This window comes from Trachemys scripta, chromosome 3, assembly GCF_013100865.1.
Source record: "Trachemys scripta elegans isolate TJP31775 chromosome 3, CAS_Tse_1.0, whole genome shotgun sequence".
Taxonomy (NCBI): Eukaryota; Metazoa; Chordata; order Testudines; family Emydidae; genus Trachemys; species Trachemys scripta.
Genome location: NC_048300.1, coordinates 150,061,762 through 150,089,312, shown reverse-complemented (window position 1 = coordinate 150,089,312; position 27,551 = coordinate 150,061,762). Strand labels below are relative to the sequence as shown.

Genomic DNA, 27,551 nt, shown 5'->3' with positions numbered 1-27,551 from the left:
ATTTCCAACTGCATTCTATACTCAGCACATTATTATTCATGTTAACTGTTTTACTTTATTTTATATTATTAGCATAACCTAGCATTATTGCAGAGCTTGATCTTGCACAGTGCTGAATACTCCGATTCTGATCGGGCCACACACTTAAGCACATGCTTTTCTTCAGTGGAACTACTCATATACTTAAAGTTAAACAAGTCCTTAAGAGTGTTACCGGATGGTAAAAACATCAGAATGGCCATACTGGTCAGACAAATGGTTCATCTAGCACAGTATCCTGTCTTTCAGCAGTGGTTGTTGCCAGATTCATCAGAGGGAATGAACAGAACAGGGCAAATTATCGAGTGATTCATCCCCTTTCATCCTGTCCTGGCTTCTGGATGAAGCCAGTCAGAGGTTTATGGACACCCAGATCATGGGCTTGCTTCCCTGACCATCTTGGCTAATAGCTCTTGATGGACCTGTCCTTCATGAACTTATCTAATTCGTTTCTGAGCCCAGTTATACTTTGAGCCTTCACAACATTCCCTGGCAATGAGTTCCATAGGTTGACTAAGCGATGTGAGAAGTACCGGTACTTCCTTTTGTTTGTTTAAACCTGCTGCCTATTAATTTCATTAGGTGATCCAATTCGTGTATTATGTGAAGGGGTAAATAACACTTCCTTATTCACTTTCTCCACACAATTCATGATTTTATAGACTTCTCTACCATATTCCTCCTTAGTCATCTCTTGTCTAAGATGAACAGTCTCAGTCTTTTTAATCTCTCCTTTTATGGAAGCTGTTCCATCCCCCTAATATTTTTTGTTGCCCTTCTATGTGCTTTTCCAATTCTAATATATCTTTTTTTGAGATGAGGCAATGAAAAGTGCAAGTAATATTCAAGATGTGGGTGTACCATGGATTTATATAGTGGAATTATTGTATTTTTTTATTATCTATCCCTTTCCTAATAGTTCCTAACATTCTGTTAGCTTTTTTTTGACTGCTGCTGCACACTGAGCAGATGTTTTCAGAGAACTATCCACAAGATTTCTTTCTTGAGTCATAACAACTAATTGAGATACCATCATTTTCTATATATAGTTGGGATTCTGTTTTCCAATGTGCGTTACTTCGCATTTATCAGCATTGAATTTCATCTGCCATTTTATTGCCAAGTCACTCAGTTTTATGAGATCCCTTTGTGATTCTTTGCTGTCAGCTTTGAACTTAACTATCTTGAGTAATTTTGTATTGTCTGCAATGTTTGCCATCTCACTATTTATCCCTTTTTCCACATCATTTATGAATATGTTGAACAGCACTGGTCCCAGGACAGATCCCTTGGGGACTCCACTATTTACCTTTCTCCACTGTGCAAAATGACGACTTATTCATAACCTTTGTTTCCTATCTTTAAACCATTTACTGATTCATGAGAGGACTTCCCCTCTTATTCCATGACTGCTTAGTTTGCTTAAGAGCAGTTGATGTGGGACCTTGTCAAAGGCCTGGTCCACACTAACCCCCCACTTCGGACTAAGGTACGCAAATTCAGCTACGTTAATAACGTAGCTGAATTCGAAGTACCTTAGTCCGAACTTACCGCGGGTCCAGACGCGGCAGGCAGGCTCCCCTGTCGATGCCGCGTACTCCTCTCGCTGAGCTGGAGTACCGGCGTCGACGGCAAGCACTTCCAGGATCGATCCCAGAAGATCGATCGCTTACATCCGGACCAGGAAGTAAGTATGGACGTACCCAAAGGCTTTCTGAAAGTCCAAGTACACTATATCAATTGGATCACAGTTGTGCACAGGCTGATTTAAGCGATATATTATATACCACAAATAATAACTGCAATTTATAGTTAAGTTCCTTCTGAACTCTTGGGTGCATACCATCTGGTCCGGATGACTTATCACTGTTTAATTTATTAGTTTATTCCAAAACCAGCTTTATTGACCCCTAAATCTGGGACAGTTCCTTAGATTTGTCATCTAAAAAGAATGGCTTGGGTGTGGAAAACTCCCTCACATCCTCTGCAGTGAAGACCAACACAAAGAATTAATTTGGCTTCTCCACAACAGCCTTGTCTTCACTGAGTGCTCCTTCAGCACTTGCATCATCCTATGGCCCCACTGGTTGTTTGGCAGGCTTCCTGCTACACAAAAACTAAACAGCAACATTTTTTTCCCCGCTAGTTGCTCTTCAAATTCTTTTTGGCCTGCCTAATTATACTTTTACATTTGACTTGCCAGAGTTTATGCTCCTTTCTATTTTCCTCAGTAGGATTTGACTTCCAATTTTGAAGGATTTCTTTTTACTTTTGACTACCTCTTTACTTTGTTGTTTAACCAAAGAGGCATTTTTTAGTCCTCTTTGCTGCTTTTTTTCATTTGGGATATACTTTTAGTTTGAGTCTGTATTATGGTGTTTTTAGTTTCCATGCAGCTTATGAAAGTGAAATGCCTGTGACTTTTAATTTCCATTTAACTAGCTTCCTCATTTTTGTGAAGTTCCCCTTTTTGAAGTTACATGCTACTGTGGTGTGTTTCTTTAATAGTTTTCTTCCTACAAGGAAGTTGCATTTAATTACATTATGGTCGCCATTACTGAGCTGTTCATCTATATTCCCCTCTTGCATCAGATCCTGTGCTCCACTTAGGATTGAATCAAAGATTGCCTCTCCCTTTGTGGGTTCTGGGACCAGCTGCTCCGAGAAGCACTATATGGTGTCCAGAAATTTTATCTCTGCCTCCTGTCCTGAGGTAACATGTACCCAGTCAATATGGGGATAGTTGAAGTTCCCCATGATTATTGGTTTTAGTAGCCTGTCTAATCTCCATCAGCATTTCAAAAACACCATCACCATCATGGTTAGGAGGTTGATAATATATTCCTACGGCTATACTCTTATTATTCACGCACGGAATTTCTATCCAAACAGATTCTATGATCAAGGCCAGAGTACTTAGCATCTTGCAGGTTGAAGCCCATATTTATTTAAAATGTATAATGTCTCCGCCCACCTCAGGACCTGTCCTTAAATCCTAAATACAGCCCAGCCATTAACACATAATAAAAGACCCAAATTTTCAGTGGACTTTGCCAGCAGGGAATTCCCCTTGTGTAGGGGAACTCCATTGGCATAAAGCTGGTTAAAGGCCATGGAGATGGTTCCTGCACCACCAAGCACTCTTGATACTCCCCAGTGTATATGGTGTTTTGGGGGAGAGAGGAGGTGTGCTGTGGCCAGGGCAGGATTGAGGAGGGGTTGTGGGGGAGCAGAGCTGTGCTATGCCAATTCTCCTCTGATACAAAGTACCTTACGCAAGCAATTTAAGCTAGAGTAGGTAGGTCACTGCGCTAACTTCTGCCAGGACTATAATCAGCTAACTATAATCAGCTTCCTGGGGCTACCTTCTCTCTGACAATCCATCCTAAAGTAACCAGAATAAAAGACTTGATTCCTGCTCTTCAAATGACATTAATGGAAAGGGCCAGGCAAAGGCCTATCCAAAGTGATAGATCATACTCTGGTTCCAGTGGATTGCTAGAGGTGCTCACTCCAGGGTTGTGTGACATTGAGAATACACTTCATTGAGTGTTTAAAACTCAGGACAGATAGCAAGAGCGATGCAGAGGATTACAGCTTCCATGAAGATAACTGGGTCCCATTATAGGATTTACACTGCAGTAGCTGAGAAAAGAATTTGGTCCATCATATTCATGTGATTTTTTTATTAAGTTCTGAATTTGTCTGTTTCTTACATATTTAAGTCAAATGTGATATTTTCAGAATGACCAATTATAATAGTAAGTTTAGAAAATTACATAGTTTCTCCTAGTGCCTAAATATATTCCTTTTTTACTGTTGATATAAATCCCCACTCTTTTTTTACATTTTTAACAGATTGAACTTCGCCGCATAATAATTTATTGTAACCCAAAATTTGCAGCTCAAGAGACCTGTTGTGAAATATCTGAGGGCATGGTAGGTTATTTGTAAAAATGTAAATATAAAACTAAAAATGTATTAATCATCTTTTATGACAAAACTTTCACCTTATTTTATTTAAAGAGCGTAAACAAGAAGCATTGCAACATTAAATTGTTCTTTCCTGAAAATGGGATACATTTTCCAGAAGAGCTCTTGCTAAGTGAGTAGTTGAAACAGGATAGCATTGGCAGAGCAGCACTTCAGTGAAAGAGGAATATAAGGGACACCGTCCCAATGAAGACCACTGGAGGCTGCCATGCCCCACTCTCTAGATACAGTTATCCATACTAATTAATAGTTGAGGAAGTCACAGGTAGTGATTAGAATGTAGATCTCTCCACTGAGCTAAAGGAATGTGTGGTTCCAGAGAAAAGAGAGACTTTTTTGTACTCGATTATCAGCTTTACTTATGATTCCATCATGTGTAGACAGTGAGGCTTGTGGAAGGGGCATTACAAACCTATATGGAGTGGGGGAAGGAATGGGGACAGAACTTTTGTTAACATACTTTCATTTTACTACTATAAGGAAAATAGAAATAAAGAAAATAAACAACTGAATGTCCTGAACCTGACAACTATATTTTTATCTTTGATGTACTTTGCATTTTTTGGATATGCACATAGTAAAGATAAGGTGCCATATTCATTGAATTCAGTTTTCAGAGTAGCAGCCGTGTTAGTCTGTATCCGCAAAAAGAACAGGAGTACTTGTGGCACCTTAGAGACTAACAAATTTGTTAGAGCATAAGCTTTCGTGGACTACAGCCCACTTCTTCGGATGCATATAGAGTGGAATAAATATTGAGGAGATATATATATACACACATACACTCAGCCATTCCCAGTCCTTATTCAACTACACAGATAAAATTCACATTCACAATTCAACTACACAGATAAAAGAAGCTTTGAATTCTAGTATATCTTATTCCACAGACAAATCTGACATCAGGAATCATAATACTCAAAAACCAGTGGGAGAACACTTTAGCCTGTCTGGTCATTCAATGTCAGACCTGCGGGTGGCTATCTTACAACAGAAAAACTTCAAAAACAGACTCCAACGAGAGACTGCTGAGCTGGAATTGATATGCAAACTAGACACAATCAACTCAGGATTGAATAAGGACTGGGAATGGCTGAGCCATTACAAACATTGAATCTATCTCCCCTTGTAAGTATTCTCACACTTCTTATCAAACTGTCTGTACTGGGCTAGCTTGATTATCACTTCAAAAGTTTTTTTTCTCTTACTTAATTGGCCTCTCAGAGTTGGCAACTCCCACCTGTTCATGCTCTCTTTATGTGTGTGTATATATATCTCCTCAATATTTATTCCACTCTATATGCATCCGAAGAAGTGGGCTGTAGTCCACGAAAGCTTATGCTCTAATTGAATTCAGTGGAGTTACTTTTCCTCCTTTGTTTTGACAGATACAAGCTATGTGGGTTTGAAGTCAATAGGATTACTCATTTGCTTGAAGCTAAGCATGTGAATAAGTGCTTTACTGAACCAGGCCCATATTTTTAAAATAGTTCTACCTGAGTTGTGCATGCAAAATGGGCACTGGGACACAACTAAACACAGATTTGAAGAGAAGAAGAAGCTGAGAGGGAGGGAAATCAGATGGATAGGGGAGCTTGGAACCCATATGCAGGATGGATAATGAGTCAGGCTGTCCCCAGAATATACCCATGGATTTGAGAGGGCAAAATGGGCTTCCCATCCATCTCCTAAATCTCCAAAAAGCCAAACAAACCGCAGGATGGATGACCACTAGTGTATCTCAGTTGTAAAGAGACAGGGAAAGGGGAGAAAAATTTGCCAAGATTAGAACAACAGAGTACAGTGTGTGTGAGCAAGGAGTAGGCAGATGTGAGGTCAGAAATGTAGAGTGGAGCAAGATTGTGAAGAGAAATTTAAATTTTAAATATCACTTTTATGTTCACATACATTTCGTAGTTTATTCCTGGTGAGAAAAGAGACTTCCTCGCCTTAATATACAAACTACTGGGCTGAGTAAAATGAGTGGCATTTCTGTTAACTTCTTGTGTACAGAAGTGCATTTTAAACAGGCGATGACACAACTAAAACATTTAGTTTATGTATGGAAAAGGTCATACTGAATTTATGTTTGCAGTATTGTAGCCATGTTGGTCCCATGATATTAGAGAGCCAAGGTGGTTGAGGTAATATATTTTATTGGACCAACTTCTGTTGGTGAGAGAGACAGGCTTTTGAGCTACACAGAGCTCTTTTTCAGGTCCTTCTTTAGCCACCTCATCATATTGAATCTATAGCATCCTTAAAGTACAATTCAACTACACAGATAAAAGAAGCTTTGAATTCTAGTATATCTTATTCCACAGACAAATGACAAAGCTCCCTGTCCTGAAAATGTAAAATGAATGGCCTAAACATTGTTACTTTATTATAATCATCATAAACTTAGTTGCTTTAAATATAACTATTGTAAGCAATTTTATATTTTCGGATTTTATAAGCCTTTCTTAGCAACCGTAATGGCTAAAATTGCATTTTTTTAAAAAAGAAAAGCTTATATTATGAAGCAAAATTCTGCACAAGAGATATATTCTGGGTGAAATATCATGACTGCAGGATCACAGAGACCCTGGTTATGTTTTCATTAGAATATGCCAGTTTCTGTTCACCTGACTTTCAGTGTACCTGATGAGTAGCCTCAGCTCAGATGGTTTCCAGACATTTGAGCATTGGCTTCAGTTTGGGTGGTTTCTGAATGGTAAAACCAGCAAGTTACATTACAGAAGTGACAACCTCCCCCCTTGCCTGTGAGTTCCCCTCTTACTTTTAATCATTTCCTGGGGTGATCAGGTGGCTCAGTAGCCTTTTATTCCCCTCTTCCATTTTCAGGGAAACTAGGACCCTCACACTGTGACAGGAGAGATCAGGGATTTCCTAACATTGTATTACACCTAGAGTGACTTATATTTTATTTATAAAACAGGCATATTTGCCTAGGTTTGGTTTCAGTGCAGCAGGATCACACATCTATAGTCTTCATTTTACTGGTGCTGTGTGCAGTAACCTGAGACAAAAAAGGCTGAATAGGAACCATGTTTGGATTTTTACTTGTCAGTTACCAGCAGTGGACTCAATTCAGAATAATCATTATTTCTATTTTAGTGCCCACTGGAGGACAGTTTCATTACTACTTCTTCGTCACCAGTGACTGTTCATGTCAGCAAAATACATGCTCTTCCAGTAACACAGCAGGAGTCTAAAGACCTATGCCTCTGCTTTCCAAACAAAGTATGAGAGTCTTCTTCTACACATATATCCTTTATCTTGCATGCTTTGCAGATTCTCAAACTGTTATTTAATGCACCATGCTGTTTAATTGATACAGGTGTAGAAATTCTGAATTTCTTTGGAAGTACGGAAATGGTTTATTTCTGTGGTACACCTAGCCTTATATTTGGAGATTAAGATAAAAGAAATGTAAATTAAATTAAAAGTTAATGTTTGTTAGCTTTACAGGATTAAATGTCTTGAATGCACAAAACAAATGGACTGTTGTTGGATCATCTTCAGAAGCAGCATGAAAAATGAAAACTATTCTTACACAATTTATATTTTACTTAGATTGCTTATGTGAGAGTCCACTATTTCCTGGACTCTTATCTTTTTAGTGTCAGATAACAGCACTGTATCATTGTCCCAGTGTTAGTGCCATATTTGTCTTGACTGATTTATATTGTTAAAGTTTCTGTGGTAGAAAAGGGAAAAATATCACCTATTTCTGTTATCTGAAAATTCATTTTTAAACAGGGTGAAGCAGGATTGCCAGGAGTAGCTGGTTTGCCAGGTCTGAAAGGAGATAAAGGAGAAAAGGTAAGATGTCAATCCCTTATGACACCTGCCAAGGCTTTACCTCCTGTTTCTTCCTACTTTCGTATACAGCTTTTTTTTTTTTTTTGAGAAATCCTCTTATACATCTATAAAATATAACAATATAAATATTAAATTAATTATATTATAATAAAACAGAACGGCACCCATTCCGTGGTCCCTCAGTTTTCCTTGTGCTTTTTTCCCCTTACCAACACTGTTTTGGACACTGCAGGAAGACAGACAAGAGACCCAGAATGTGGTTTAACTAGACCAGTGCTTTAAGTAACATCTGTGTAGCCTTTTATTTTATTTAATGTAAGTTATGCTATTGTGGGTTCAGCATTGGTGGCTTCAGTCTCAAGCTCAACAGAATTATTTTTGTTTGTTCTAGATTTAGACCTCATAGGAAAACATGAAACCATAGGCAAGTAACACATACAAGAGCAAGGTTCGCTATTTTTTAGCAGTTTTATTAAAGTTGCCAACAAAGTTATAAATGTTACAGCATGTACAATTCCTAAATATAATCATGTATCCGTTATAACTACATACATACTCACATCCTTCTAAGTGGTGTTAGAGTCTGACGGCCCTCTTATGGATTGATCATCAATACGGGGATGGTCCCTGCTGGAGGTTTCCCATAGGAAGCTCAATTTTCCCACTCTGGGCATCCTTTTTTATAATGTGATTTTTGTCTATAACCTACATTCTGCGCATGTACATGGAAGTGTCAACCCTCTTTTTCTGATTGGTAGCTGAAAGATACAATTTTAAATTATAAAATGCAAATGTAAAATTAAATCTTGTCTCCAAGGCCTAAAATAGCTAAGCTAAATCTTGCAGGCCTCAGCATTTTAGCTTGTGTTACTTATATCGAATACATAATTCCTCTAAATACTAATTAATCTTATACTTCTATAATTCTATAAATTAACTCTACTTAATATACAATAAATACAGATAATATAACATATTAATTAATTATAACATTACACAATAACTGGATAATAAATTAAAATCATTGACTATATCTGGTAACTGCCTGGCAATAACTCATCCAGTGCAGGTCATCTTTCCTTTGTAATCCATACCACCTGGATCACCATGCCATAGCGCTCACTCCTCACATGTACCTCTGAAGGCGGAGTTGCTCCGATCCCTACATTCCCTCTCTACATTGGATTCAGAGGTGTTTGATCTGTAACATTCTGCCTATTGGAAGGACCCTCACTCTCTTGGCTGTCGCCACTTCCTCAGTCTTTCACCCAAGCATGACCTTGATGCCCAGATTTCATCGCAGAGGGTAGGGTTGCTTTGCCTGCCCCATAATGTGTGGGCACTAGCCAGAAAATTCATAATCCCATCCTAGTCTGCTGACTACCAGCTGTCTGCGGTGGAGCATACACTATGGGCTGCTGCTAGGTTTTCCAGGGTAGATGAAAGTCAACAATTTGTAGCTTTCAGGTACAGAATTTAAGTTAGTCCTGGAGAATATTTTTAACTGCTCTTAAAACTTTTCAACCAAGTAATGTAAGTATTCCGCAAGTAGCAAAGTCAGAAGTCATAGGGTATTTGCCTGATTTAGATATAATTTAGATATAATTTCTCTAGTAGTAGTTTTCCACTTTCTGCTGAGCTGAGAACTTTACCTTGTCCTGTTCTGGAAACAGCTTCCACATCCTTAGCATGGTGTGTGGCTATTCAGAGTCTTACTTATGCATGTGCTGATTACAATGTATTTTGGTTCAGATGATATAAACAGCTGAATACACATCATCTGTGTGTAAAAATCCTTAAAAAAATAATGTCCCTGGTAGTAGCTTGAACAATGATATATTTAGTGAACATGCATCCTGTGTTCCTCGCTTTATTGGATATTACTAAGTTACTGTAAAATATTCTTTGTTTTTATTTACGTATACGTTTGAAGTGAATTTAGACCTCATGAAAGGTGCTAGATTGACATCCCTGGAGAATTAAGTATTTTATTATAGTAATAAGCTGCTCCAAGGTGTGCCTTCATAGGCTATTGGGGAATGCCTTAGGTATATTGCAGCCACAAAGGCTGAGTGCCTTCAGACATCAAAGTGCTCATTGATGCACATCCTGGAGTGGTTTATGGCTATTAGAGTATGGTTAATTAATTTACATAAGTGATCTCTCTCTCACCTGCCATCCATCTCCACCCTCTGACAAACAGAGGCTAGGGACACCATTCATTACCCATCCTGGCTAATAGCCATTAATGGACTTAACTTCTATGAATTTATCTAGTTCTCTTTTAAACCCTGTTATATTCCTAGCCTTCACAGCCTCCTCAGGTAAGGAGTTCCACAGGTTGACTGTGGGCTGTATGAAGAAGAACTTCCTTTTATTTGTTTTAAACCTGCTGTCCATTAATTTCATTTGGTGGTCCCTAGTTCTTATATTATAGGAACAAGTAAATAACTTTTCATTATTCACTTTCTCCACACCACTCATGATTTTATATACCTCTATCATATCCCCCCTTAGTCTCCTCTTTTCCAAGCTGAAAAGTCCTAGCCTTTTTAATCTCTCCTCATATGGGACCCGTTCCAAACCCCTAATCATTTTAGTTGTCCTTTTCTGAACCTTTTCTAATGCCAGTATATCTTTTCTGAGATGGGGAGACCACATCTGTACATGGTATTCAAGATGTGGGCATACCATGGATTTATATAAAGGCAATAAGATATTATCCGTCTTATTCTCTATCTCTTTTTTAATGATTTCTAACATCCCGTTTGCTTTTTTGACTGCTGCTGCACACTGCATGGACGTCTTCAGAGAACTAACCACGATGACTCCAAGATCTCTTTCCTGATTAGTTGTAGCTAAATTAGCCCCCATCATATTGTATGTATAATTGGGGTTATTTTTTCCAATGTGCATTACTTTACATTTATCCACATTAAATTTCATTTGCCATTTTGTTTCCCAATCACTTAGTTTTGTGAGATCTTTTTGAAGTTCTTCACAGTCTGCTTTGGTCTTAACTATCTTGAGCAGTTTAGTATCGTCTGCAGACTTTGTCACCTCATTGTTTACCCCTTTCTCCAGATCATTTATGAATAAGTTGAATAGGATTGGTCCTATGACTGACCCTTTGGGAACACCACTAGTTACCCCTCTCCATTCTGAAAATTTACCATTTATTCCTATCCTTTGTTCCCTGTCTTTTAACCAGTTCTCAATCCATGAAAGGATCTTCCCTCTTATCCCATAACAACTTACTTACATAAGAGCCTTTGGTGAGGGACCTTGTCAAAGACTTTCTGGAAATCTAAGTACACTATGTCCATTGGATCTATTCGACCCAAAAAGGGGCTTGTGGTTCTTTAAGGGTTCTCAGTGAAGGACTGAGTTGAATGACCCAGGACGAGTGGGAATGGATACAACTCAATTTTATTATATGATGATAATTATAATAAAATGTTAATTTTATGAATTCTTATTAACTTGTTACTATACTATATAACAGATTTTAAGCAACTATAATTACTATGTAACTAAATTTGTAACACTTGCAATTATTATGTAACTAACTTTGAAAAGCACTTACAAGATAAGGGAAAGGAAACACATTAACAATTGAGGCCTTTTTCAGTCTAACCACAGTATGGGGTAACAAGCAAAGTAACCACAAACAAAGCAATGATAGTTAACTAATTACTTACAACCATGCAGATAACAGCCAGATGGGAGAGCATATACGTAATGAGTTTGAGCCGGCTATACGACACATGCTCAGGCTGGATTCGGGAGTGGGAGGGTCAAGCCCAAGTTGATCAGACCTGGACTGGCCATGACGTAGATTCGTTTTTGGGACACCTCTAATTGCTATACAGGGGCGACTAAATATATAGTTTTTGGAAGTGAATGTGGCACGCGTTGATTGGTTTTTTAGTGCCCCACTGTCTTCCCCTTATTAGGAAGAACAGTACAATACAGAAACTGCAGAAATGGCTTTTTGTGTAGTAAAACTAGGGACACGTCCCTCATAAGTTTCCTGTGATAAGCACTATGCCCTAATAAGGTCGTGCAGTCTATTGAGCCTCTTTCCTGGCTTCGGGTCCGCTGCGGGGTTGCGAAGCGGCCTGGCCAAAATGAATGGGGGGGGGCGTATACGCTGTATTAACAGGATCTCCCTTGTCCTCGTTTGTTGACCCCTTCAAAGAAATCTAATATATTAGTAAGACATGATTTCCCTTTACAGAAACCATGTTGACTTTTGCCCAACAACTTATGTTTTTCTATGTGTCTGACAGTTTAATTTTTTACGATTGTTTCAACTAATTTGCCCGGTACTGACGTTAGACTTACCGGTCTGTAATTGCCGGGATCACCTCTAGAGGCCTTTTAAAATATTGGCGTTACATTAGCTATCTTCCAGTCATTGGGTACAGACGCCGATTTAAAGGACAGGGTACAAACCATAGTTAATAGTTCTGCAGTTTCACATTTAAGTTCTTTCAGAACTCTTGGGTGATTACCATCTGGTCCCAGTGACTTGTTACTGTTAAGTTTATCAATTAATTCCAAAACCTCCTCTAATGACACTTCAGCCTGTGACAATTTCTCAGATTTGTCACCTACAAAGTACGGCTCAGGTTTGGGAATCTCATTTTAATTAAAAGGTAACAAGTGTCTTTCTTTCCACTAGGAAAAATACATTGAAGTAGGATAAGAGAAATTACTAAAGAAAAGAACTCTCAGAAGACAGGAGGAATAGTTTAAAATGGCCCTTTTCTCTCTCCACCTGCTCTCCCTGCCTTCCTCCCTTTCCTCTTCCCTTCTTCTCTTACTAAATACCTAATAAACAGAATTGGCAGCCTTAAATCACCTCCCAATTTAGGCACCTCAAGCCTCGTGAAGCTAGGGAAGTAACTGGGCAATGTTTAAAGTGAAGTTTAATTTTAGGGACATGAAGTGGTTTGAGGCTCCCAATTAAGTTTCTTAGGAATTTGGGACAGGAGCAAGAGGAGGCAAACACAGGAGATCAGAGGTGGGGCAGGGATGTTAAAATGTTTTGCTGCTTTTGTAGCCAATACCCATAACGTGATAAATGGTGTGGTAGAGAAATAGAGCATAAGAAAGAAAAAAATCGTCCTTACATACTTTCTCTTTTACCCATAACATAATGGCGAGAAATAGTCTCTTTCCTTTGATGAGGTTTCAGCTGTGCACCATTAAAAGTGGATGCATCATGAAAAAGATTTAACCAGCCATTAGAACTTGGCTGGGGAAAACTGGAATTCTCAGCCATTATGATCTGGTGTTTTCATCTAATTATCCACAGAACATGCACAGCTCTGGCAATAGCATCACTGCAAGCTTATCTACATTACTCCGCCTGTATGCCTCTTCTCCTCTGGGAAGGGGGGGGAGAATGGGACACGCTTAGAGGGGGAGGATATTAATTAATTCAGCATGTGGATTTAGTTTCTGTCTTTTGTCCTGAGATTGACTGCAAGGGTACTACTTAGTGCAGTTATGATTGGTGTGGTTTTTTGTGATGTGGAGGTCTGTCCACTGGGCACTGGACTGAAATCACAAACTCATTGAATTTAATAGCCATGAGATTCTAGCCATTTTAGACAAATCTTCCCTTGTTTGGATTCAAACCAATGACCCAGAAGGTTTTGTTCTCTTCAGTTAGGGCCACCAAAATATATATTTGGTTCACTGTGTCTAACCTGCAGTGTTAAGTCTCCAGACATTTACATTTTTCATCTGTTTTTAAGTAGTAGCCTTAAAGTTTTCAGTCTGCCTGAAAAAGGAAAGAAAATTCTTCATGTAAAAAACCATAGCCACATACATTCAGACATGCTGGTTGATAGCAATAATTGAACCTGGGAACTTCAGAACTGAAAAGAGGCCTTTCTGCTTAAGCTGACAGCTCCTTTGGCAGTGTGAAAGTGGTAAGTTGTAGTTACTTGGGCAATCCATTACAGGGAAACATTGTTGCATGTTCTAGACCAGTGTATTGCAGTTACAAAATGAGAGGTTCACAAAGCACATATTTCCCTTTTTCAATATCTTGCTCCCATGTATGCACATGCACGTCATGTGTCAGCATATACCCACTAACTCTAGAGAACATTATGTGGTTTCTGTCTGGCTCCTCTTCTAGCCTAAGCTCCCCTGACTCCTGCTAATGCTTGTATATTTATCTAAAACTCTCAGGATGATTCCCTTCATATCTGGTGTTCGTTGCACTAATTAGTGGTGGGCAACTCTCAAAAGCTTGGAGACTTAATTTAGATATAGACTCAGAAGTTTGGACTCCTGTTAGAAATATCAGTTTCTTGGGTGTGCAAAATTAGATTGGATTTCTTATGGGAACAACTTTCTCTTGAACTTTCTAGTATTTCTTTCTTCTAATTAGACCATAAATTCAGTTAGAAGGCTTTTAAGGTAGCTGGACATTTTTATTTCTGGTGCCAGGTGGAACACAGATGTGTAAAGGTGCCAGTGTGAAAGCTTAATCAAACCTATAAAAAAGCTGCATTTAGGTTGGGTTTGAGGGATGACAGAGGTTCATGGGAGGGTAAATTTTCATTTTATCTGGACCAGTGTGTCCATTCCTGAGGACAAATGCAGAAATGTAATGCAACGCTTAGGAATATTTATGTGCACTAGGCCAAATTGTGTCCACACTTCCACCCATTCACTGCATTTGCATGTGTCTTGCTAACAAAACCATGGCCTAATGTGTGACATAATCAGTTGGTGCTTTCTTTCTCATATCAGATTCAGTTCTTGAAACTGATTGTAGATATTGTTTTCTAACTTAAGAATTAGCATTTCATATTGTCATGTACAGGGTCTGTCGTATCTTACGCGCATTTAACATGCGCGATTTCAGCTTTACGCGGACGGCGAAAAAAAAAAAAGAGAAAAATAACAATTTTAATACTGTACCTGTAATGCGGGCGATTCCACCCGCCATTCAACTCAATGTAATTTTGACTATACGCGATTTTCCCTTTACGCGCTAACCGCGGAACGGAACCCCCACATAAGATGAGACTCGCCTGTAAATACATTTGACGTGACTTCAATCCTGAACTTGCAAATATGTATCTTTGACCAAAATGTTTTTAATAGCATGTCTTAGGGCTTTAGACATGAAATGAATTAAATTTGTCAGCTTAAAGACAAGTTGCTCTTGTCATTCTTTTTAACATATTTTACTTTAGGTCAGTTTTGCTGTATGTGATCCTACAATTGTAATGCATGATAAAAGAAACAAGGTACCATCTTTTGTGTTCCATACTAGCATATAATTTCTAGTTTTACAATAGGTGCACCACATAATGGCTGCATGACATGAAGATTAAAAGGTCAATTGCCTTTGAGGCATTCTGAATAGTTAATGTAATGAGATGATCAAAAAACAGTGCTGCAGGTAGTGTCAGATGTGCAAAATTGCTTCCACTTCAGACTGGGAAATGGTTAGCATCATAAGAAGGGAATATCTTGCTGTCAACACAATCATTATTTAAAACTTGGTTTTGCTTTAGGAGGAATCTTGAAGGAAAATTGCGAGGAACATTTTATTATGTTGATCTGGTAAACTTCCACCCTATTTGCTTATGACTTGACAGAAGTGAGCATTGTCAAAAATATAGCAACCCTCCTATTATCTGTAACATGTATCAAGATTCTTAAGATTCTGCCATTTATTAAATATTTTACTTGGTGAATACCTTGAATTCTGTTGAAAAGAATTGTCATTATGTTGCCTTTCATAGTGAATATTAATGATAGGTTTAAATTCATTTTTTAATGACTGGTCATTGTGCTATTTCAAAATTTAATTATCCTGAATGGATTTCATGACCCATAACATTGACAAGATCTTTTCTATGTTCAGTTTATGAAACTGTTACTATCTTTAGTGCATTTAAGTATCATTGCTCAGTGGTTGGATGGATGAGCTGACAATTTATTTCCCTCTGGTTGTTTTAGTGTTCCTTCAAGGTCTGAATTGCTAACTTTGTATGGGGAAAATCAGGGTATTATCATCTTGTACAAATCTGAGACAAATAGTCCTTTACTCTCTTGCAGCCATGAACATCTTTCCACCCATTTCTCTTTGTTTCCCTATATTCCTCTAGAGATCCCATGGCATAATAGCCCATCTTTTTGGCTAAATTCACCCTGGAACCATTATCAGTGCCATTCCAGAACTGTCCAGAGGGGTTATTTATTTATTTATTTATTTAATTAGCAGTGCAAGGTTCTCTACTCTCACAGGGCTAAGGCTCTTGCTGTAACACTCCCGCCTGCAGGACCGTAGGACTGAGCAGTTTTGAATGACAAGTGGGAAATATTTGTATTGTAACTTTTATCCCCTTCAAAGTGACCCTGGTTTCAAGGTTTGAGATTTATCCATAAACCTGAAGGATTATGTTTGTACCAAGGGAAAGTCTGTGAGGCCTTCTCAAACATCTTCACCTTCCCAAGAAACTGTTGTCTCTTTTTAAATAATTAGAGTCATTGGAGCAGTGCGATGGGACCCTGGTCTTCCACTTCCCCAGCGGGTGCCCCAACCACCAGCTACAGAGTCATTTTCTCTCTTTCTCTCTCAGGTCCAGTGCCTCGTGAAGTATTTATCCAAAGTGGAACAGCTTCAACAGGAGAGATTGTGGGAGCCCCACATCAGACTATCCCATAACTCAGCGATCAGAGCACCCTGCTGAGAGGTGGGAGACCCCTGTTCAAATCCTTTCTCCACTCGAATTAGAAGGGGTAAATGAACCTGGGTCTCCCACATTCCAGGTGGGTGCTCTAACTACTGGGTTAAAGGTTATAAAGTGGGTGGCAGCACCACCACTATCTCCAGCCACTGTTTTGTGTGGAGGGAGGCAGGTGCCTAACTCTTTCTCATAAGAAATTACGTAGGCACCTAAGCCACCTGACTCCAGGAGAGGGGTTCCTAGTTGTGGATTGCTAGCAGAGATAGGTGCTTCCCTGAAACCCAGATTTAGACATCTAAGTCCCTAAGGGGGAGGGTTTAGGACACCCTCTCTTCTCAGCATCTTCCATTGGCTATTTTAGGCAGCTCTCCACCTAGTTTGCTGGCTTTTTTGAATCTTATTCTTAAGTGCCTAGCTATAAGTCCCTTTGTGGATCTGGGCCTTAGTGGCCTGGGATTAGTGTGTCCCCTTCCTGCTACCTATCCAGGAGTCTATTGTGTCCTGGCCTCTCTCCAATACCTTTGGTGTGTATTGAAGATTGTCCATTCCTGATGGTCCCTTTGGTAAGATAAAAAGTAGGGGAAGAGGCAACCGGGAACTGCCCCCCAGAGCATCAGGGAGAAAGGCTGCCTGTTTCCAGGAGAGGTGCGAGGTCACCTGCGCCTAACCCTTACAGTGTTTTATCTGCTTTCAACTCAAAACATCAAGGACTTCACAGAAATTGAAAGAAGGGGCTGGTAATAGAATGGACCACAATACAAGGGAGAGAGATGGGATTCCTGTGGTTGTCAGAATGTATTCAATTATGGTATAACTTCCAAACAACATAAATAGATGGGTTTGCTTCCAATCAAACATTTGGGTTCAGTTCACCATAACCTGCAGGCTCACACAGCTCAGGTTTTGAACTCAGATTTTCTTCTACAACTAGACCACCAGTCTTGTCAGATTATATTAATCAGTTATATTTCATAGTGCATGAACATTTGTTACAGTGCAGTGAAGTTACACTGTAATTACAGTATGGCTCTAATTTTTGATACCTGTAATCACCAGTAATCCTTATAATCAGATTCTTAATTCAAGTGCCCAACTCCCTTTTGTGCCTTTGAAAATATTCCCCATATTACTTCTTATTAGCCCTGTAGTTTCATACTTAACACGTGTGTTTTTTTAGAATCCTGCCTTTAAATCCAAGTCTCTTTAACCCTGAGCCAGCAAATGATGGGTTTCTGGTGAAAGCAGTCTGTTTTGTCTGAGTATTTTGGAAAGCTCAAAATTAACCACTTTGCCTGATTAAAAATTGCTGCTGCTAGTTTCTGTCTAAGTCATTGATTTTAATTCTGTTCCATTATTGCACTCATTTGTTGTTATTAATTTATTTGTTTATATTTATAAAGCACACATTCAGTATTCAATGTATTGCTAGCATGCTCTGGGACAAGGAAGGCTGGTCTAGCAGATGGAGCATAGGGCTGGGAGTCAGTGAACCTGTTTTTTCCTCATCTCTGCCACTGACTCTGTGCCTCAGTCACCCTGTCTGTAATCTTGGGATAGCTTTGTCAAGCCAGGCCTTAAAAACTTCTAAGGATGGAGATTCCACCACTTCTCTAGGTAACCCATTCCAGTGCTTCACCACCCTCCTAGTGAAATAGTTTTTCCTAATATCCAACCTAGACCTCCCCCACTGCAACTTGAGACCATTGGTCCTTGTTCTGTCATCTGCCACTACTGAAAATAGCCATCCTATTTGGAACCCCCCTTCAGTAGTTGAAGGCTGCTATCAAATCCCCACTCATTCTTCTCTTCTGCAGATTACATAAGCTCAGTTCCCTCAGCCTCTCCTCGTAAGTCATGTGCCCCAGCCCCCTAATCATTTTTGTTGCCCTCTGCTTGACTGTCTCCAATTTGTCCACATCTTTTCTGTAGTGGGGGCCCAAAACTGGACGCAATATTCCAGATGTGGCCTCACTAGTAGATTCACCTTATCAAATAGAGGGGAATAATCACTTCCCTCAATCTGCTGGCAATGCTCCTACTAATGCAGCCCAGTATGCCGTTAGCCTTCTTGGCAACAAGGGCACACTGTTGACTTATATCCAGCTTCTCATCCACTGTAATTCCCAGGTCCTTTTCTGCAGAACTACTGCTTAGCTAGTCGATCCCCAGCCTGTAGCAGTTCATGAGATTTTTCCATCCTAAATGTAAGACTCTGCACTTGCCCTTGTTGAACTTCATCAGATTTCTTTTGGCCCAATCCTCCAATTTGTCTAGGTCATTCTGAACCCTATCCCTACCTTCCAGTGGATCTACCTCCAGTTTAGTGTCATCCGTGAACTTGCTGAGAGTGCAATCCATCCCATCATCCAGATCATTAATGAAGATGTTAAACAAAACTGGCCTCAGGACCAACCCATCGGGCACTCTGCTAGATACTGGCTGCCAACTAGACATTGAGATGTTGTTCGCTACCTGTTGACCCTGATGATCTAGCCAGCTTTCTATCCACCTTATAGTCCACTCGTCCATTCATACCCCTACTGATTCTTTTTTCTGCTATCTAATCTCTCCTGATGTCTGTATGAAAGCTCAGTCATTCTTATATAGGGAGTATAACATAAAGTATAATCTGTACGCTTTACACTCTGCTTATTAAAATCACAATTATATGATACAGGAATAACTTCATAATCCAATTTGCTATGGAATATAGTTGTCTTAAGGTCTTTAGGAGGAAAGTCTATCTACTGTTCCGAAACAGCTGTGTAAATTTACCATGGTTGACTAGTTAGTAAGTCACTCACACTTAGAGCTTTTTTTTTTTTACATAAGTAGCATATAGAACTATGAATTTATAGCATATAATATGTAAAAATATTCTGCTGAATATAAAATGGTTCTGGTCTCTCTTAGCTGAAAGTGGCACAGGAAGCAAAGTATGATGTGGGTGATTAGGCAAGGAAACAGGAGTCTTTCCTGCTGTTCACCCTCTCATAGTGCCAGTGGCTGTTCGTCATTCACATACTGAAGATTTTATTCTGCTGTTGGGATTGAACTAACTTAACATAACTATATTCAAGACAATTTCAATATGAAAAAAAAATGAAAAAAACTAATAATTGCTTCAATTCACTGGATTTGAATTTTTGCATGGAATGCAGCTGCATACACATGTGTAATTCATTTTGCTTGATTTGCTGATCCCACTCACATGCAATTAAATAAGAGTTGCCAGCTGGCTTGTGCAGGTGCAGTCATTTCTGTGGGTTTCTGTGAATGGATGCTGTGGCAAGAGAGGAAGAGACAAAGACAAGGGCAAGGGTTATAAGCAACAGAGTGAGATCATTTCAAAGTTCAGGTAGTAGTCACTTGGAGAAATCTCCTGCTTTTAGAAACTGATAACCAGAAAACATGACCTTCAGACTCTAGACTTTTTCTTTTCTTTACTTGGTGTCTAATTCTGTAACCTTTTTCTCCCACTGAGTAGCACTTATGTAAGTAATGCCATTGAAATCAGTGGGATTACTGTCATATGTGCTATTGACTGAAAAGGGGCTGCAGAATTGAGTTGTTGGTTGCCAGGAAGAAAGTTTCTTTTTTAGATAAGAGTAGAAAAACTTTTCATTTGTGATTATTAGAGTATCTAATATTGATTCAGTGTTTTTGTTATCTTCCCTCATTTTAATTTCAAAACTTTACAGATTGTCATACTTGAAATTACTAAGGAAAATTTAAATGTGTGTTGTTTTCTTCACTTGTTTTTAAAAACAATGGTCCAGATTCTCAGTTATTCTAAATTGCCATAGAAGCATTGAAGTTAGTGAGGTATGCCAATTTACACCAGCTGAGGATTAGTCCTATACATCTTTTAGCAAATCCCCAACACATTTTATACTTGTTTTTAAGTATTGGGTGTAGATGAATTTAACATTAAATGACTTGTTAGCATGAGGTCTGGATATTCCAATTCAGTGAGAACTTCTTTTGCCCCTGACTATTAGCATCTTAAAAAAGAAGAAATACTAGCTGCACAAGTGAACTGCTAGCAATAGAAATATTAGCTGCATGTAGCGTATATGTAGACACTGGGCTAAATCCTGCCATGAACGGGAGTTTTGTTTTAGGACAGTAGGATTTTGCTCCTATATTTTTGAAACCTTTTATAAAATGAGAAAATTGATGACTTACGAGAAGAGGCTGAGGGAACTGAGCTTGTTTAGTCTGTAGAAGAGAAGAGTGAGGGGGGATTTGATAGCAGCCTTCACCTACCTGAAAGGGGGTTCCATAGAGGTTGGAGCTTGGCTGGTTACCTAGGGAGGTGGTGAAATCTCCATCCTGAGAGGTTTTTAAGGCCTGTCTTGACAAAGCCCTGGCTGGGATGATTTAGTTGGTTTGGTCCTGCTTTGAGCAGGGGGTTGGACTAGATGGCCTCCTGAGGTCTCTTCCAACCCTAATCTTCTATGATTCTGTGATTGAAACACACTTTCCTTTTCTCTGATATATCCTAATGAGGAGTGAAGGTACTAGATACTGATGTTTGTATATACATAACCCTGTCATAGAGAGACAAATTTTGCCCTCATGCATCTGCAATGTAGAAAAATACAAATCCCACCTTTTTCATTATAATGCAAGTTATGACAGAAGTGCCCACCCAGAGGTACAACTTTAATACCACAGTGACTAGTTCCACTGAAATCAATGGGAGTGCTTGGGGTAGCAAAGTTAAGCATGTGTATAAGTGTTTACCAGGCCTTAATTCTGAATTGCTTTTCTTTTCTCTTTAAGTGAGATTTTTAATTTTATGCCATCCGGTTTTTCCCCCAAGTTTACATAGCTCATATTTTCACTAAACAATGCTCTCACAATGAGAGCACCATTTTGTGATATCTTGTAAAGCTTGATAGAAAACAGAACTATATATACATGGGAAATAAACAATCTGTTAATAACATGTTGCCTTGGTAGCAAGGCAAACTCAGAAATCTTAAATCTCTAAATATGCAATTTATCTTTTAGGGTGAAGTGGGTGTTAAAGGAGAAAATGGTGTTTCTGGGCTTCCTGGGGAAAAGGTAAGTGTGACACAGCACTCTATATTCTTCATAGAGATATTATTATATGATATGATTATGGCATAACTATGATGTATTTATGCAAGATAGGTCATGTAAGATATTGAAAAAGTTATGATTTTATTGAATATTGCCCTACTTCTGTGCATGTATAATTTTTGTATCTGAAGTAAGAAATATTGACTATGTATCTGTGTTTCAAATGTGTTTACACATGGGGAACGCCCTCTAGACAAAAGACTCAGTCTAGATGACTGGCTGGGAAGGGCCCATTCAAGTTAATAAACCATTAGGGAGAACAATAGGCCTTACAAGAAGCTTATTTCACACCAGGGGGAAAGAGAGGGAGGCCTTCCTGAAGGATGCTATAAACAGCCTCTGAGTTATAGCTGCTGTGACACTACAGGCACATGTGACCTGGTCACCTGGTGCTGGACTCCATATTGGGATATCAGTGTTTTTCCACTGACTGGCGTGGGAATCAAGCTTTGAGACAAAGCATATGCAAAAGCTATTTAAGGCTGGGGAGTGACATCATTGTGGTTCTTCACTGACTCCCCATCCAAGAAGATTTCTAAAAACACCTGAGGAACATAAAACTGAGCTGGGGAGAAGTGCTGGACCCAGACTAAAGGGATTTTTAGCCTATGAATGAAACACTTGGGGATTCCAAGCTGTAAGTTAGTGCAGCTTGCTCCTTAAGAATCTGCCAGCCTGTTTATCACTCAGGGTGAGAATCTGCTAATTCATATCCTACCTATCTAGTATGTTAAACTCAGTTTATAGTTTTGTTTATTTACTAGGTAAGCTGCTTTGATCTGTTTGCTATCACTTATAATCACTTAAAATCTATCCTTTTGTAGTTAAACTTATTTTATGTTTTAATCCAAACCAGTGTGCATTTGACTAAGGTGTCTGGGGAAAATCTCAGCTTGGTTACCACAAGTAACCACATAGTCCCCAGATGTTAAGCGAATATACTGGCCAGATTTGACCAAGGCAGGACCGTACTGCTCTGAGGTCCTAGGATGAGATTCTGGTGGTTAGAGAGCTTGCACGTAACTGCAGCTGGGTCTGTCCCCCCCCACCTGTGTGAATGCCGATGAAAGTGCAAGCTTGGAGGGCTTTGCAACTTGTCACAGCAGCACAGTGTGAGAGGGAGCCCAGGGTGGTGGGTCAGAGAGCTCAGTGGTAGCCCAGTTCCAGGTGGCACCCCGGGGGGAGTCCATCACTGTATGTTCGTACACATAATTGCATAGAAAATGTTAAGACAACATTTTATTGACATAAAATTGTTACAGTATTTCAACAATTTTTTAAAATAGTTAACGGGAAATTTCATGAAATCCCGGGAGGCTTTGTACTGTCAACATGTTGATATACTCTTATTCTTGCATCTTTAAAATGAATATCAAAGGTTAAAAATATATTTAAATCTATTAGAATCTCTGGAATCGTCTGTTTCTCTGTTTAGTATGTTTATGTTTAGAATAACTATGTTGGTTAAATTGGTCTAATTTAGGGGTGGGGTGGTACAATATTATGAGTGGAATTGACCCTCAAGTTTAAATGACTTAAATTCAATTACTAATTGAAAAGATTTTTTATGAACGTTAATAGGACCGTTGGGATTAAGAACATACTAATGCAGTTCAACAATACAAATACATCTCAGTGGTTTTATCTATAGTAAGATGAGTATGAAATGGAATGAGCATTTCATGCTAATAGTATTAGGCAGAGAACAGCAAGTGACTTCTCTAAGAATCTGACAATTCAATTTCAGTATCACCTAAGAACCTCCCCCATACAATTTATTGTAATCATATTTTATAAATTATTTTTTTACCATTTTAAAGGTAAATTGTACCCATTTGTCGAAACCCAGCCGTCTGAAATTATAAAATGAGAAGCTCTTTGCATCAGAAATAAATTGTGAAATATATTTGAAAATTAAGTTTAATTACAATTTGAATTTTGGAGCCTACTGAAAATGTACTGAAAGCTACATTTTAAAATAGAACAATATAATAGGGGACTGGATGACTCTGAGGATTGGTTTTGAAATAAAGAACTTCCTCCACCAGGTTATCAATTTAATTCCAACAGAATTTGGAAGTGACTGAGTGTTGCTACCAGAATAGTGGTGCAGCAATGCCACTATAGTTAAGGTTACATTACCACCTCTCTTTAAAGATTGACCTTTACACAAAGTCCTCTAAACTCAACGTGCTTAGTCAGATTTTTCTGAAATTTGGTGTGCCTCAGGAGTGAGTCGTTTGAGCAAAATCTAGAGATCAGGCTATTCTTGTGATGTCAGTCACAATAGTGTCAATCAGTCAGTTTTTTATGCAAGGTAGTGCATGGCACCCATTAAGTCTTTGGGGGTTCCAAATTGTGAATAGTATTTAAGAAGGTATTTGCTTCTTTGCCTACAGAGATGTGCAGTCTGGGAGGATTTCCATGTGCATGCACCAATAAAGAAAATAATTGTCAGAGGGTTTCTATGCAGCCACTTCCCATCTGTAAATTACTAAAAATATGCATAGTAGAAAGTCAGCAGTGACACTCAAAATAAAAATGGAAATATCGTACTTACTTGGCTCTTTCTCTGACTTTACATTTGTCTTTAGAAGTGTGGCATTTTCCAAAATATTTTGTCTACATAAATTTTTACAATTTAGATTCTTCAGGGGGGGAATTGTAAAAATCATCTTGCATTAGGATAAGCTCTGTTTAATTCCCATAATAAAACACCTCCTGTGGTTTCCATGATAAAAAGAGGTACAAACTCAATTTTTCTAAGTAATTTGCCTAAATTATCAGAAGAAGTTGTTTCTTCCTAACATGAATGCTGTATTTGCATCTAGTAGTCTTTCTTTGGTATCCAGGGTTAATTTTGATTGTTTGGGTCCTTGTTCAGTTTACTGCAGCTTTGTCTCCCCCAAACTGCGGTCTGTTTACACTCAGCAGTTTGAAATATCAGAACGTTCCAGCTTTCCTGAGCATTGTAGTCCTTTTTCATTTCAGAACAAGTTAGAGCTGAATTGTCAGAATATTAAATTAAAAGTGAACTAAAATTAAATCTGAAACTGCTAGGTTAAAGCATGTCAAGAACTGTTTTAAAAAAACTAACCACCAACCTATGCAGGGTACAAATTTTCTGAATAATGAGGTACTGTGACGCTTTGGGGGTTTTCATCCAAACAATTAAGGGGTTATGTCACCACCTGCCCTGTAGCCTTAGGTGCTTCTGTACTGTGCAGCTTAGATCCCTGACACCAGCAGCTTGCTTACAGCACAATGACTTCACCCTGGCTTCTATCAGCCTGGCTATTCTTTGTGCAGTGACACCAATAGCCTTCCAGTTCCCAGTCTCCCCAAAACCATGTCTTCTGCGGTGCTTAGTCCCTCACAAAACCTTATCAAGTTTGCTGCTTCTTTAAAGAGACAGTACCTAGCATCAGCCTGTTAGTTTGGCTGAAGATTTTACTCTTCAGTTTGAAACACTGCACTGAGATGGTTGTGTAATAAAACAAGATTAAGTTTATTAACAAAGAACTTGTATTCAGCGGATACCGAGTAGAAGGAATTGGGATAGAAATGATTACAAACAAACAAAAATAAAAATACGTTTCTAAGACTAAAACCTAACTTAACAAACTTTTGTTTGGAGTAGTTTTCTCACCACAGTTGTTCTTACAGCATGGCTGCCCAGTCCTTACCCAGGATACAACATAGAGCCTAAAGCACTTGGTTTCATTGTCTCCTCAGGTTAAGTATGCCAAAATGGCTTTCTCTCTCTGCTTATATCCTCACAGTTTCTTTTTTGTCAAGGCAGGAAGCCCTCCTAGGGACTCAGCTCGCTGTGTCCACGTGGGAGTTGAGCCCATGTTAATTTTTGCAGTTTCCTTCCTGCCACTATGATAGTTAAGTGGTTATCTCCCCCACGAACTAGTCTGATGGCTTTGTTTGCCTTTTATGTAAATGTACTTCTATCGTCTTTCTTTGCTCAATATACATTGGAGACACATTCAAACAGGCAGAACCATGTTCCTTTGTCTACGGCAGGGTGCCTTATGCCCTATCTTCCAGAAACATTGTAAGAACATATGTCTAGCACATATTTATAATTTTCCATACATCACTTGTGCATACACCACCCAATAATATTAATGACTAGCATGTCATTCTAGCAAACCTTCCATGACATCTTTTAGATACAATTTATGACAACACTGAGTTGGGGTATACTGAGCTGGTCAGGCCAGCTGAGACTCACTGCTAGATACCAGGGAGCCCCTTGTCCTTTAGCACAGGCATGCTCTTTGGGTTAAAGATAACTTGAGCAGATTAGTAAAAATAATTGCAAAAAACTTTTATTGCATAAAAACAATTATTGACAGTGAATATTTACATTTCATGTGATGTTTGCTAATCCCTTATTTCTCTGTAGCAAACCTACAGACATAAAAATACGTGTGTCACAGCACACTATTACTGAAAAATTGCTTATTTTTATTTTTATCATATAATTTTATAAAATAAATTGATTGGAATATAAATATTATACTTACATTTCAGTGTGACACTTGAGCCTATTTTTCACTTCTGAGTCTTGTCTAAAATCAGAATCCCATTGGTATGCATACCACTGGTTGAGAACCCCCTAGTTAATAGATGGGCAATTTACGCTGGTATTCCCCTCCCTCCCGCCAAAAAAAATCAATAAAACTTCTTTCTTATAGTACATGAGGTGATTAGAAATGTTCATGTAGACAAATCCAGATTAGAGCCAATGGGTAGCTTTGGAGTAAACCTGAGATGCCACCAGAAAACAATCCAAGTGGGCATTGATTTATAATGTGATCCATAGTTTGACTGGTGTCCATAGAGCCATTGTGTGTTGTCTTCCAGAGATGTAAGAAATGACAGCATCTGCCAGGCAGTGTTCTGAAGTGGTTTAATCTGGACCATTGTTTCCAGGGTAGATTGAAGCCAGGAAGTTCTTTTGTGGGGTCAGCAATCAAATGTTTGTTTGGGGCATTAGAATTATCCCAGAATTCTTTCCAGTGCATGTCAGGATTGAATGACAATGCTTTAAAAGCTTTAGCACAATCCCCAAAAAAGCTTCTGAGATTTCAGGCACGACTTCAGAAGATTTTGGAGGTGTCCTCATGAATTTTCAGGTTGGCCATGATTTGCTTGTACTCATGAGCTGTTGTGTGTTTCTCTCTGCATCTTGGATGCGGGTATATGTCTCAGAGTGGGCTACTATTGAGTAGGTCGGGGTAGGCAACCTTTCAGAAGTGGTGTGCCGAGTCTTCATTTATTCACTCTAATTTAAAGTTTTGCGTGCCAGTAATACATTTTAATGTTTTTAGAAGGTCTTTCTATAAGTCTATAATATATAACTAAACTATTGTTGTATGTAAAGTAAATAAGGTTTTTAAAATGTTTAAGAAGCTTCATTTAAAATTAAATTAAAATGCAGAGCCCCCCGGACCGGTGGCCAGGACCCGGGCAGTATGAGTGCCACTGAAAATCAGCTCGTATGCCGCCTTTGGCACATGTGTCGTAGGTTGCCTACTCCTGGAGTAGGTGCTTGTTTTAATGTTCCAGTTATAATTTTCGTCATGACGTTAAGCTGCACGGCCTGAAATTTGGTATGTGAACTGCCTGCCCAGGCTGGTACACAATATTCAGTACTTGAGTGTGCCAGTGATAGTTGTCATTTAAGTGTGCATGCATTGGCATCCCATATTGATCCTGCAAGTTTTTGGATGAGGTTAGTCCTTGTTTTTACCTTTTTCATGTTTTTTTTTTAGATGAGCTTTAAAAGTCAAGCTCATTCCAAAGTTACAGCCAGGTACTTAGAATAGGGCTCAT

The 27,551-nt window shown here is 38.9% G+C and overlaps 1 protein-coding gene across 1 annotated transcript in view; it reads left to right on the top strand.

Moving 5' to 3' along the window:
• Positions 1 to 27,551, top strand: part of COL19A1 (collagen type XIX alpha 1 chain) — a 311,359-nt gene that overhangs the window by 45,433 nt on the left and 238,375 nt on the right. Inside the window, exons 7-10 of the mRNA XM_034766226.1 lie at positions 3,898 to 3,978; positions 7,153 to 7,278; positions 7,798 to 7,860; positions 21,609 to 21,662. Of these exons, the coding sequence (XP_034622117.1) occupies positions 3,898 to 3,978; positions 7,153 to 7,278; positions 7,798 to 7,860; positions 21,609 to 21,662 (324 nt within the window). The remainder of the gene's footprint in view (positions 1 to 3,897; positions 3,979 to 7,152; positions 7,279 to 7,797; positions 7,861 to 21,608; positions 21,663 to 27,551) is intronic.